Consider the following 14,521-nt stretch of genomic DNA (forward strand, 5'->3'; position numbering starts at 1 on the left):
TTCCATTTTTGTAAGTCTCTTTTGGTTTCTTGCAGTAGTGTTTTGTAGTTTTCTTTGTATAAGTCCTTTGTTTCTCTGGTTACATTTATTCCTAGCTATTTCATCCTTCGGGTGACTATTGTAAATGGTATTGCTTTCCTAATTCAGTCTCTTCTGACATCCATTTTTTTCTCTTATTTCCTGTCTTTTTAATGACCTTATGCTTTCTTCCTATATGATGTTCTTGATATCATCCCATAACTCTTCTGGTCTTCTGTCATTAGTGTGTGATGCAATGCATCAAATCTATTCTCTAAATTCAGGTGGTCTGTATTCAAGGTTATATTTTGGCTCTTCTTTGGATTTCTTTGGCTGCAACCTGAACTTGCATATGAGCAACTAATGGTCTGTCCCACAGTTTGCTGGTCTTGTTTTGGTTGATGTTATTGAGCTTCTCCATCATCTCTTCCCACAGATGTAGTCAATTTGATTGCTGTGTAGTCCATCTGGTGAGATCCTTGTGTATCGGTGCCTTTTTTTTTAAGTTGTATAAAATAGTATTTGTAATAATTAAGTTGATGGTCTTGCCAAATTCTATCATGCAGTTTCCAACATCATTTCTATCACCAAGGCCATATTTATTTAGTATTTGCAACTACTGATCCTTTCTTTTTGTTTCCAATTTTAGCATTCCAATCACCAGTAATTATCAATGCAACTTGATTACATGCTTGATCAATTTTTAAGTTGGTAGAAAATTTGAATAATAGTGGTATTGACTGGTTTTTTATGTAGGCATATGGATATTATCACAGATGATGGTATACTTCAAGATACATCTTGAAATGTTCTTTTTTACAATAAATGTGATGTCATTCCTCTTTGTCATTCCTGGTATAGTAAACCATATGACTCTCAGATTAAAAATGGCCAATACCTATCCATTTTAGCTCACTAATGCCCTGGATATCCAGCTTTGTGTGTTTCATTTCATTTTTACAACTTCCAGTTTTCCTAGATTCATACTTCATACATTCCATGCCCCAATTATTAATGGATGTTTGTAACTGTTTCTCCTTATTTTGAGTTGTGCTCCACCAGCAAATGAAGATCCAGAAAGCTTTATTCCATTCACATCATTATGGTCAACTCTACTTTGCGAAGGCAGCTCTTCCCCAGCTGTATTTTGTGTGCCCTTCAACCTGAAGGGCTCATCTTCTGACAATGTTCCACTACTATTCATAATGTTTGCATATTCCAGCACTACATCAGATAATGTTCTGCTGTTACTCATAAGATTTTCAGTGGTTAACTATTTAGTAATCTATCTCTCCTCTTCTTCCTACTATGCCTTAGTATGGAAACTCTTCTGAAACCTGACTATCATGGGTGACCCTGGGTGCATAGCTTCCAGCATCATAGCAACACACAAGCCACTGCAATATGAAAAACTGACAGCCAAGTGGTGGTCATAAAGGCTTGCTATTATTACTTCCTGTTCTTCAATGTCTAGAAAGCTTCTTGTCCTGGATATATGCAAGCAGAGACCAGCATCTGAATGACTGCAATAGAAAGTGGTTAAATGATTACTTCTATGGTCTGTTGTAACTTGGAAAATACATTTCTGGACTTCAGATTCTAAAATCTTATGGTTTAAAATGCCATGATTTTATGATTTGTTCACTTTAGCAAGCCATCAATTCTGGTGACTTTCCTTTATGCGCCTCAAGAATTTGCTCTGGATTTTTATCTTCTCTGGGGCAGTGTGCATTACCCCCTGTATGCCACAAGGACAATTATATTCCTAAGTGTTGAGACTATCCCTCTGAGGAAAATCAAGACTCTTAAAGACTGCAGAAGAATTTGGTTTCTACATCTAAGAATAGCCTGTCTGAGACCGTTACTCTTTTTTCACATTATGAAAAGAGACACAAACATACTCCAAATGCAAATCAGTAGCCAAAACACCCTTGGCAATCAAAGAGATGATGCTGCAGAAAAGGCCTTGATGTGTGGCTAGACAGTTTGAGGAAGAAGCAGAATTGTCCATGCACATGATATCTTAGAGATCATTTAGACCTAGCAAAACATTTTGTAGATAATAAGTTGATGCCAAGAGAGCGAGTAGCTGCTCACAAGGACTTAGTTCTCCTTCCTCTAACTCCCATGGTTCTCCAGGATTTCATTTGTGTCAGGGGGATATTAAATGAGACTGCAGAGACGGTCCTGGGCCCTCATCCTGCCTCTGTTACTGACTCAAGTCAACTCTTCTTTCAGGGAATATCCTCATTGGGATTAGATTATATCAGAGGTCTGTTCTGACACTGAAATTCTATGTCTTTGAGTATTTCATAAATACTTTATGGAGAAATCATTGCAAAGAACTTTCTACAACTAACAGGTTGTTGTTGTTAAGTGCCGTCGAGTCGATTCTGACCCATAGAGACCTTGTATAAGGTTTCCGAGGAGCAGCTGGTGAGCTTGAACCACTGACCTTGCAGTTCAGACGGCTTTGCAGTCTGGTGCATTAACCAACAGTGCCACACCAGGACTCTGAAGCTACCTTGGGCATCACAAAACCCAGGATTTCTTACTTTGTGCATCTAAGTGAAAGAAGCTGTTGAACCTGATGCAAAAAAACAAAACACTTCATGGATTTTGCCTACTCACTAGAGGTCTGGCTAACTTGAAAAGAATTTTACCTTCCAAATGCTATACCTTAAGACTTTAGATTTACATTCAGTCCTCTCTGTTTCTGATGAAGAACCTGGAGCCCAGAGAAGCAGTGATTTTCCCAACAGCAGATCAGTGTGGAGCTGGGCCTAGAGCTCACAGCTAATCATGTCCTGGGCAGAGTTCCTTTCTGAGTGACAGGTCTCTACAGTTCAGTCTCAGGCATTTGATAAACTGGCTTTTATGATCCCTATTTCATTAAACACAGTATCATGAAAGGAAAAAGGAATCTGATTACTAACTGTCCCAACTCTGTCTTGGAAAGAGGCTTTGTTTGTGATGTCCTGTTCTTTCTCTCAGGTTCCTAGCCATAATTTTAGGCTCCATCAAACAGGATGATAAAGAGAATGTGTACATTAGCAAGATAAAACCTATTTAGCCCTCTCTTCAAACCTTTGGCACTGTCATAAATCTTTTCAGTCCGAGTCCCTACCACCTTCAAAGGCATCGATCCTCACATCATGGATACCTTTTAGACTAATCAATTTATTGAACATCAGATTTTTATGTTTGGACAAAGTTCTGTGTCTGAATTTCACCTCGACCCCCAAGTCCCCTTGTTGGTAACTGAACTAGAGTGCTGAGAAGTAGCAAGAGGAAATGATTACAAGCGGACTTAGCAAGTTACTAAAACTGAACTGATTTTGTCAAAGTATCCTGAATTTTCTGTGGCACAAAATCTGAGAGCTGGGAGGGACCTTAATGAGTGTGGGAGGGCCAGTCAATTTTCCCTCTATTAAGAAATTGCAAAGGTTCCTACTGCATCCTTAAAAAGAGGGTACATTTTAAAACTGTGATGGCATGTCTGGGAGAGAAACAGTAAGATATGGCTACTAAACATTTCAAATCTGAAAGATTTCACAGAGTATAAGGTGGTGGTGATGATTATGTGCCGTGGAGTCGGTTCTGACTCATAGCGACCCTGTACAGGGTTTCCAAGGCTGTAAATCTTTACAGGAGCAGAAAGCCTCATCTTTCTCCCACAGAACAGCTTGTGGTAAGAACTGATGACCTTGAGGTTCACAGCCCAATTTGTAACCCTGATTCGTAACCACTATGGCTACCAGAGCTCCTTAGAGTATAAGGTAAGGCCTTTTAATATTCAGACTTTCTAAATGGAAGGAATAAGTACCCCATCCCAACAGATGTGTGAGCAAAGGAGAGTGGGCCAACTACTTGTCAAGGTGGCTAGATAGGAGGCTCATGTCAGGCTGGAATATATTGGGTACACCACATAATCAGGAGTCTAATAGGTAGAGAGAACCTAGCAATGGCCTAGTCCAGTGCTCCCATTTTACGGTCAAGAAAATCAAGGTCCAGAGCATGGATATGAATTATCCCAGGTTACACAGAACTAAATCTAGAACTCAACTCTTTGGGTTTTCTCTCCAGGCCTCTTTCTGCTACATGACAGTGGCATTGTTAGCTGCTAAGTCAGCCCCAAATTCAGGGAAGACACCACATACAAGGCATTAAGGCACTTCGATTTACAGGGTTTTCAAAGTCTGATTTTATTGACTCTTCCTAGTCTGCTTTAATCTGGAAGCTCTGCTGAAACCTATTCAGCACTATAACAACGCACAGTCTCCACTGAGAAGACAGGTGGTGGTTGTACGTGATGTGCACTGGACATGAATTGAACCAGAGCCTCTTGCATGAGAAGTGAGAATCCTATTATTGAATTACCACCAGCCTCCTGAATCATGTTATTGTTGTTATGAAGTGCTGTTGAGTTAGTTCTGACTCACAGCGACCCTGTATGGGGTTTCTGGGGCAGGGCTGATGAGCTTGAACTGCCGACCTTGTGGTTCAAACCAACCTTGCATTCTAGAGCATAAACTCAGTGTCACACCAGGATTCCGATGGTAGGTGTATCTATATACATCCACATCTATATACGAGTTGTTGTTGTTTTAAGTGCGTTGAGTCCATTCTGACTCATAATGACCCTGTATAGGGTTTCCAAGGAGCAGCTGGTGAGCTTGGACCGCTGACCTTGAGGTTCAAACTGACCTTGCAGTTCAGCACATTAACCTGCAGTGCCGCACCAGGACTCCATCTATATGTGTAGATGTATGTAAAAGAGCCTATGTCTGGATATGTCCATTTGTATACATAATCTCAAAGATGTTCAATTAACTTCCACCTAAGGCACCTGGAAAAACTCTCTACTGCAGCTATTCTTTTCTTTACGATACAAAATTAACCTTACAAAAAAAGTCTATAATAGACACTTAACTTGGGTGAGTATCTTTTTCCAGTTGTATTGCTTTGGGCATATTATTCTTCTGGGCTTCAGCTATCAAACTGGAATAAAAATCCACCCAAATAAAAGGACTTCAGTAACATGGACTACCAGAAGAAAAACAAATCTGATTTGGAAGAAGTACAGCCAGAATGCTCCTTAGAAGTCAGGATGGCAAGACTTAGTCTCACATACTTTGGACATGTTATCAGGTGGGACCAGTCCCTGGAGAAGGACATCATGCTTGGTAAAATACAGAGAAAAAAGGAAGACCATCAACAAGATGGAATGACACGGTGGCTGTAACAATGGGCTCAAACATAATAATGACTGTGATGATGGTGGAGGACTGGGCAGTGTTCCATTCTGTTGTACACAGGGGTTGCTATGAGTAGGCGCCAACTTGACGGCACCTAACAACAACAACAACAAATAGGCTCAATGAGAGGGTGGCTATGAAAACACACTCTTCAAAAAGTAAGAGTTATGCTCATAAACATAAGCTGATGTTGCCATCTGGGAGCAATAACTATGGAGAAAGTGATCCTGGTATTTTTAAGAAAGGAAAAAATATAATGAATTCTTCTAATCTATTTACTTAATAGATTACTAATTCGCTGAACCACAGACTATCAGGCCTAGTCTACAACATCCCCCTGAGGGCTTGTCCAGTCTCTGCAGGCACAATGCGAGAGAGAGGTACTCACCACATCCCAAGGCAGCTATTTCTTCACAAAACAACTCAACAAGACACAATGTACTTCCTTATAGGGAGTCAAAATGCCACTCAACTTCCAAACATTGGTCCTAATTTTACCCAGTGAAGCCATTTTGTATTCAAAATCAGATTTGAGGGTGGAGGTATCAAGTCACCTCACTGAATTGCAAGATGAATGTGCCCCATCTGACTGGCTAAAGAGCTTCTACCCTCCATGAGGACTCCATAAACATACTGTGCTCCCATAGCGTGGATTCCACTAGGGCAATGTTTATCACCCAAGAACAATTTTGCCCTTCAGGGGACATTTAGCAATGTTCAGGGACATTTCTCATTTTCATAACAGGGGTTTATTACTGTCATCTCATAAACAGAAGCAAAGAATGCATAGGACAACCCTCCAAACTTAGTCATCGGGTCCAGAAAGAAGTTCACTCTCTCAAAAGGCCCAAAGACTTTAAAATGTGCCCTTTATCCTTTCCTCAAAAATGCAGTAACAGTCCTCCCTCTAACCAAACGTGCTGGCCAGAAGAACACGTCCTTCTCCTTCTTGATTACTTTGTATCTCCCCAATGCTGGGTGCATGGTCAAAGAGGGTGATGACCTTTCCAGAATAAAGGGTGAGAATTTTATATGATACAAGTTAAGTTCCCTTTCCTTTCTTCCTAAGAAACAAATCAGTCCCAACCAAGCGGAACAAGGAAGGAGAGACAGGCTGTATTTACTGAAAGCTGCAGAAGATGCTTGGTAAGTTCGGTTCTCGGTCCCGGTGTCCACTGGGAGGTGGAAGGTGCCTTCAGTGCCACAGGAAGATGAGTTCTGTGGCCAGGCCTGTTTCATCAGCAGAGTTGCTTAAGGGAAGACACAAGAATGGCATTAGGCAGAAGTAAGAAATGGGCACCACCAAACACAGAAACAAAGCAAGGGTCTTGTGCTGTACAAAAACATATAACCCAAGGGGCCCTATTCAGACACACAGTATGGTTCAGTCTTTCTGAGATGGATGGGTGGGTTGGAAGAAGTGCTAAAGTAAGGTTCCAAATGACTTGAAACCCAGGAAATCTGAGCTTATCCTAAGAGAGTCAGAATTTTATATCTATTGTTAAAACTACAATGATGCCTATGAATACCAACCCCACTCCCAGACATTCTGGCCTAAGGCTCTGGGATATGACTTAATAGTATTCTCGTTTCTCATTAATGATAGCACCTTGGGGCCTTGGACTGTGAATTGGACTAGATCAGCTGAGTCTTCTTTTTCATGTCTGAAATCTCAGTTGGAGGTGTATTTAATAAGTAGATTTCAAAGAGAAAACTGAAAATAATCACATTACATGAACCTTAATGGACTGCCATCTCTTTTAAAGGGACTGAGCTGTGGCCCTGGCAATTTAAAATGCACAGAGGCACTAAACCTAGTTGTCTAGTGGGACACTGCCTGCTAACTTTTCCTCCTGTACACCCAGCTGTGGCCAGATAAATATTTCTCATATACCCCTAAATAGTTCCTGTTGAAGTACTACTATTGGTACCCCACCAGAGAGATATCCTCATGAGTTAAATAAGATCCTTTGGGCCATTAGGAAAGTAAATGTCAAACTTGTGAACTAGAGCTGAGGCCCAGTTTGGTATATAGAGAGACATCCAGGCTGATTTCAGAGCTCAGGATGAGAAATTTGGAAGATGAGTGACTTAAAAAAACTTACCTTCATGGTATCCTGAGGGGAAGAGATGACCGAGGGTGCCTAACTGTTTAGATATTTCCCTTGATATACTTCCAAACACTAAAGGAGAAACGTTTGGGACCCAAACTTCTATTTATGGCAAAAGAATGTTTTTTAGCAATATCCCTTCTACTCAACTGAGGTCTTGGGAGTCATGGATGTGGGGTGTTTTAAAGTATACTAGTAGGAGCCAGAACTGCATTGTTAAAGCCATTGTTAACAGTTAAAATATAGTTGAGATATTTTAACAAGGGGCTAAGAGAGGGTGGTATGAGAAGAAAGTATATCTATATACCCTCTAATTCCACTGGAACAAATATATTCTATCTCCAAAGAGATTCCATAATCCCCACCCCCACCCATCAGAGGCAACAGATAATAGCTCTGGGTTTCTTCAATTGTGGGAGTACTTTTGCCAGAGAAGGCAATCAAGACCTCTTGCCACTGATGCTGGACCAAGGCTAGAAGTGTAGCTGTTCTGGGATAAGTGCACTTGCATTAGTGGCCCACAATAGATATACGTTTAATGCTGAGCAATGACAAGGAAATCATGGGCAGGAAAGTGATACTAGAAGGAGAATTTTGGCAGAGGAAATGCCCTAGCAGAACTACCATGCAGAATCCAGGGCTTTTGCTGGACATCAAAGCATGGTTCTGCAGGCAGTGCAAGAGGAGAGTCCATTTTACAGAATCATGTTGGGCTTCTTTTCCCCAGAGGATAAAATTGATAAAGGAACCAATCAATGTTGAAAAGTCTTATTAAGATGTCTCTAAATTTAGAACCTGCCATTATAGAGGCTGGAAAGCCCCTTGTCACCCAAAACAATGAACCATGCAGCTCTGAAAAGTTAGACTGAGAAAGCCCATGGCCTCAAGATTGCATGGGATACCATCAGGGGACAGGAAGCCTGAATTTGGCGGCTGCAGGGAAGTTAAAGAATTTGGAGGTCATGTTCCATTTCAGTCCCCCACCCTTCCTAAGTAATGCATATTTTTACCGTAATTTTTATCATATGCAAAAAGCCTGACATTAGCCTGAAGGACTGCATGACAAAATAAGTAAATTAAAACTACTAAAAAGAGTGACTAAGATCTACAATGCACTCAGCACTGAAGGGAGCGCCACAGTGGACGAGAACACATGTGGGTCACACTCACTACACACAGGTACTTATGGCCTAGCTGGAGATGCAACACAGCCACACGCCAACCAGGGAGTGAACAAGACAGCATTATACACAGTAAAATAATTCCAGATTAGACAGGAAAAAGCTAAGTGCGACTGTGCCTTTGATTATGCCTTTCCCAGATGATTAAATGTACAAACTATATGTTTCTGAATGAAGGAGGTATTTTCTTCGGGTTTCTTTATAAAGAGAATAAGGAGGTCAAGGACTGTGGTATGCTTACACGAGATTACATATATATATATATATATATATATATATATATATATAGAGAGAGAGAGAGAGAGAGAGAGAATATTTAATAAATTATATAATTAGATAAATATGAAAAATTTAAACATCAAATAAAAGCTGTCAACTTGACCTCCTCATTAGTTGTACCATGTGAACTTCCTCCAAGCAGTTTCTAAAGTAAACCATTCTGTTGGTGGTAGCAATTCAGAGATCAATTGACAGATGACAACAATCCCAACAGAGCTTTTGGAGGCAGGGTAATAGAGGAGGCGGCTCTGACAGCTATGCTCACTCACTGGCGCCATGAAAAGTGTACCACTCCTAGAAGCGTTCAATATTTTGTATTAGGCAGTAATTAAAAGTGTACACATGTAAAGCATTAAGCTGTACATTTTAAGATTAATATGCTTTACGATATACATATGTTATCCCTCAATTAAAGAGGGAGGAAGGAAGGGAGGGGGAAAGGGGAAAAGAGAGAGAGATGAGCCCTTAGCAGTGAAGGACAATGGGTCCAGTCACAGCATGCTGCCCCATTTAGGTGCTGGGTTGTTCACTTTCCTGGCTACTGGGGGGCCTCACGCCCTCTGACACTTGAACAATTGTTAAGCACATTTACATAGAGGCGAGGCAGCAAGGGACCATAATCCTGAACAATAAACTGAATCAGGAAACCTGAGTTCTTACCTGGGCTCTGCCACTTATTAGCTGTGGGACCTTGGGCAAGTCACTTAATCTTTCTAAGTTTCAGTTTTGTGGTCTCATAAAATGGCAATAACAATCACTCCCTGCTTATTCCATAGTACTGATGTGAAGTCAAAAAATAAAGGGTCATGCAGTCTTGTAGTCTCTAATTCTGTTATCTATCTACCCTCACTTCCATCTCCACATCTTCTATTGCTGATAGCGCTAATTAAAGCGCTCATCTTAGCTAAACTGTTACAGCTGCTCTTCACTCACTATTCTGTGTGTTCTTAAACCTATCCACTGCAATTCATCCTCCAAATTGCAATTGAAGTGATATTTCTAAAAGCTACCCCTAATCACAAAACTCTTTCCTAAAAACTTTCTATGGCTTTCCACTGCTTAAGGCTAAAGCTTGAACAACTTGTATGGCATTCAAGAACCACCGCCCCCACCCCCTACCCCCGTCCCATCCCATGATTGGTCCTCATGATCTCTCTAGCCTATCTGATTGTACTCCTCTGTAACCCTACAACAGAGCTCCACATTATCATTCCTAGAACATGCCAAGGAGCTTCATAGCTTTGTGTTTTTGCTCACCCTGCTTGCTCTTCCTTGCATGTATTTCCCCAACCCCTACCTGGTAAGCGTTTATGAATCCATGAATCATGAGCTGAATACTTGACTCCACACTCTGAAGTCTTTCTTTTCCCCCACCTCTTGACCACAGTCCACTCTTACAGTTGATGAACCCAGTTCCTGTGATCCTCACAGGTAGAAGTTTCTGGCTTGTCTATCTCTCCCCCTCAACTGTGTGTGTTTCTTGAACACAGAAACCTTGTCTCGTTGGTCTTTGTACTTTCAAAAGGCCAGTTTAAGGACTGGAAAAGAACATTTTATGTAAGAGCTCTACATATATTTTTATATAGTTTCATTTTACATGCTTTAAATGGAAGGGTGAGGAAGCATGAGAGCTTCTCTTACTCTCCATGGAGTTTTCTGTCCAAATTAATGTATCCTGAGGTAAACAAAAAAGTGACTCCCCATAAATGGTAACAGAAACAAGTCTAGGCCTAGCAAAATGGACAATAAAATTTTAAAAGGACACAGTCTTAACATTTAAAGGGACCTCAGAGATCATCTGGAATAAAAAGCCTTAACTTAATACAAACTACAGCCTGGAAATAATAGCAAATTGCCCAAGATCACGCAGCCCAGAGAAGTGGCAAAAAAATTTCACAGCTCATCTCCTGGAAGATGTGCCACACACAAATTCAATTCCATCATCCAGTCAAGGAGTGATGCACAGGTTTTATGAAAACATTGTCCTGTGCAACCCAGGTGAGAGTGGCGAGGGTGGCAAGTACCTCCCATGGTCCCTTCCTGTCTATGACAAATAGAACCTAGTCAAGTTATACTGCTGGGACCCTCACAGGTGCCTAGAAGTTCCTGTGGTGCCTTGGGCCTGGAGTCCACACTGCTCAGAGAACCCAACTCTGGTCTCTGGTTCATTAGCACACTTGGCCCCCACCTCTCACCATCCAGGAAAATGCCCTGAAAATGAGTGCTCAAGATCGGGGCTACGGAAAATCAATTATACCTAAAGTGTACCAGGTCTTCAGACATGTCAGACTGGTGATGGAGATGAAAATGTGGATCCTGGGGCAGACTGGTTTTTTGGGTTCTTATAGGCCCAACCCAGGTATTCTTCTATAAGTGTAGCCACAAATCAAATACAGGAGACTTTTATAGGCCCAGAAATTTTTGTTCATTTGTTTGAATTCAGCAGCCAGCCAAGTTAGGATAAAGATTTCTGAACTAGGTCAGATATAGACCCTGGAGGTGAGGAGGGGAAGGAAACGCCTTTTAGTGCCATGATCCTTCATTGCTGCCTGGGGGGATAGTTCATGTGTGCCTCCAACCCATGATTTTGCACCATCAGACATGTTCCTGCATGCTTTAGGAACTGCTGCTGAACCACCTGGGGGGAGCCCAAGCCTAGAGGATGGGATTTGGAGAGGGAAGGAGAAGGAGTCTACCACTGTTACGAGATAACACATTCATAGGTCATAATATAATGAGGAAAAATAGCTCTCCTACCATAAGCTGAATGCAGGAACTGAAACTCTGTTGGATAGAAATTAAGTTGAAATTACCACTAAGAATTTGTGGAAAAATGTACACATTGTAGTTACATAAACAAACTTTGCTTAGAGATAGCAGCTTTACCAAGGCTATACAAGCAGCAGTGAATCCAAAAGGTGCAAAGTGCCTTTCCACTGGAGGAGGGTGACAGACTTGCCATCCAAGAAAGCTCCTTCACTGGGGGGAGACACCCCCCTGGATGTCATGGCACCTTCCAAGCAGCTGACCCAGAAGTTGCCTGGACATGGACAAGCCCAAGCTCCTATTCTTTGCTTGTACATAACAAAAATGGTTTTTAATTCCCCCAACTACTACAGGGGGGGACTCCATATATGACAGAGCATTTAGAGGTCAGAGGAAGTGAAAGTTCAGGGACAAATGGCTAGTATTTGCCCCTGAAGAGTGAAGTCCCAGAGATCTAGGACCCCCATAGAGGCATTTCATTGCCTGCACCCTCTGGGAGAGTGCAGGGCTATAGAAGGAGAACAGGCTGTGGGGTCAGATGGATTGGGTTTGAATCTCAGCTCTACTGCTTTTTAGCTGTGAAGCTTTGGACAAGCTATTTAACCTCCCTTAGTAAAACTGAAGGCCAGAATCTGTAGCTCACAGACTGAGATAAAAATTAAACACTGTTTGTGACATGCCTTACACAGTGAGTGCTTGGTACATGGCAGGTATTCAGAAAACATGAATCCCTTTCTCTTGTCCTTCCCCTGGCTCTTCATGGGAATAATATTTCATTGATTTATATACTATAGGACTGCTATGAAATCAAGTGAGACAACAGATAAAAATGCTTCATAAATAGATTTCTTGTGAGGAGGTATTTTGTTTTAATCTACTTAGTTATCCTATTTATTCTTGCTCGTCATTTTGAAGTCAGATTGTCATTAGTATGACACACCTTTCCAGATTCTGAAAACCAAGTCTCCATTGGTTCCTGCCTCCTGTGGGGTCACAGAGTTTTTTAAATAAAATCCCCAAAGTCATGAAGAGCTTTGGGAAAAACACTCCAAGAACCACATTGATTTCTTTCAGAACCAATGAAAGATTGAAACGTTTCCCTGTATCCTGGGCAGATGACATCTTAGGGTACACTCAGAGCTACTAAAAATAGCTCTCTCTGAAGCAATATTTTGGTCTCTTTGAAGCAGCTAAAGAGAAATGTAAACCTGAGAGTGAGGCTCCTCTGCAGACTTCTGCCCCAGCAGGCTTCTCGGCATTACAAGGAGCCCTGACAGTAACTAACCTACACTATCCTTTCTGACTTTCAGCTGGCTCCTCTATGGTATAAGCTTCCCCACAGTAGTTAAGAGACCAGGTGAATGATACAGAGGTCAGCACCCCAACATCTGAAACAGACACTGGTGTTTGTGTGTAGATGTATTTTTTAACTCAAAAGGGCAAGGTCACATAAAAATCAGTAGTAGAATTAGTGCTACCACCAAGGTTTTCCAACTCCATTTGAGGCTTCTGACATAATACACCAACAATTCTCTCTTCCCCTTGGATTTTGAGAAAACAGTCTGGGCTAGTTTGGTCATAGTTCTTAAGTATGTTGGCATTCCAAAACATAAGTGATGAAAACCAAGTTAAATGAAAGCTCATTTTTTTTTTAAAAGTAAACCAATGCTTTATACATGCAAAGAGTTTGTGGCCTTCCCCCTTTTCTCCCCGCCATTTTTTTTTCCTCACAAACTCAGGATCCTCCCTTCTTTCTGTAGCCTGGTCAAAACTCGTAACTCTAATGTAGTAGTAAAGAGCACATGTGGGCTTGATGGCAGGACACTAGGTTTGGATCTTTGGGCTTCTCCAAGTCTGTGTTTTCCTGCCATGGAAAATGGGAATAATAACAGTACCAACCTCAAAGGTTTGTTGTAATATAAAACAATAAAGAGCTTAAAATAGTGCCTAGAAGAATACAATTAATGAATAAAAAATTTTAGCTATTTATTCCCTGTCCTTCCATTGCATCTTTCTAGCCAAACTCTAATCCTAATACAATCCCATAATCTTTTACCAGAAGTGCTAAATATTATGAGAAAATACTCTAGTGTCAGGGATTAAAATTTATGGTCTCCAGTCACAGTGGGGCTCCAACAGTACTGGTGCAGAATAGGGTTATTTTTTGGTCATCTCCTCTTTCGATACTTCCCCTCTCAAGAATCCTTTTACCCTGCTCATCTCTGTCTCAGCAATCAAGATCGTCAGACATAAACTCTCCCACTTTCTACCAAGCAATTTATACTAAGAGTATCCACCTCAGAGGAAGAGCTGCCCTCCTCTTCCCCACCCCGCATCTGCCACTTGACTCCCCAAAACAAAGAAGAGAATTGAGCTCTGGATTTCCTACTCTGACTTCAGACCCCTTGGGGGCCTGGCTCCATTGGGGCACTCCTTCACCCGAATCTCTGACTTGTCCTCTCCACTTCCCCCTTCCCACCAGTTCTTATTTAACCTTGTTTCTCTCCTTAAAATTCCTTGTAGTCCCACATTCCTGTCTAGTCAATTCCCTCTTGCTCTCCATCCCTTTACAGCCAAGCTTGTCAGAGTTGCCTGTATCTCTCAAATTTACTGTTTCACTCCTTGATTCACTGCAGTCTGGTTTCCAGTCACCAACTCACTGCTTCACTGAGGTCACTGGTGGCCTCTTGATCATAAAGTTCTTACCTGACCTCTGCAACAATTTAGCTCATATTGTTTCAGACTGAATAGCTTACAAAGTTAATTCACAGATTTCATAGTTGTTAGATTTAATTACCTGACAATCAAAACCAAATAGTTTTAAGACAGAACTTAACAAATTTGGTAATTTTTACTATAGAGAATTTCTATAGCTTTTATTGATTCTGCCTCTTTTTATAGTATGTAT

At 41.2% G+C, this 14,521-nt stretch overlaps 1 protein-coding gene across 3 annotated transcripts in view; it reads right to left on the reverse strand.

Annotated features, from left to right (window-relative positions):
* FAM168A (family with sequence similarity 168, member A) overlaps positions 1–14,521 on the reverse strand; it is a 268,500-nt gene that overhangs the window by 19,414 nt on the left and 234,565 nt on the right. For 2 of the 3 annotated variants that reach the window (XM_006870276.1, XM_006870275.1), the window contains exon 3: positions 6,401–6,526. In XM_006870276.1, coding sequence (XP_006870338.1) covers positions 6,401–6,526 — 126 coding nt within the window. Of the gene's footprint in view, positions 1–6,400; positions 6,527–11,604; positions 11,632–14,521 lie in introns of all 3 variants that reach the window. The other variant, XM_006870277.1, reaches the window with a different exon arrangement.

The sequence above is a fragment of the Chrysochloris asiatica genome, unplaced genomic scaffold (genome assembly GCF_000296735.1).
Source record: "Chrysochloris asiatica unplaced genomic scaffold, ChrAsi1.0 scaffold00140, whole genome shotgun sequence".
NCBI lineage: Eukaryota > Metazoa > Chordata > Mammalia > Afrosoricida > Chrysochloridae > Chrysochloris > Chrysochloris asiatica.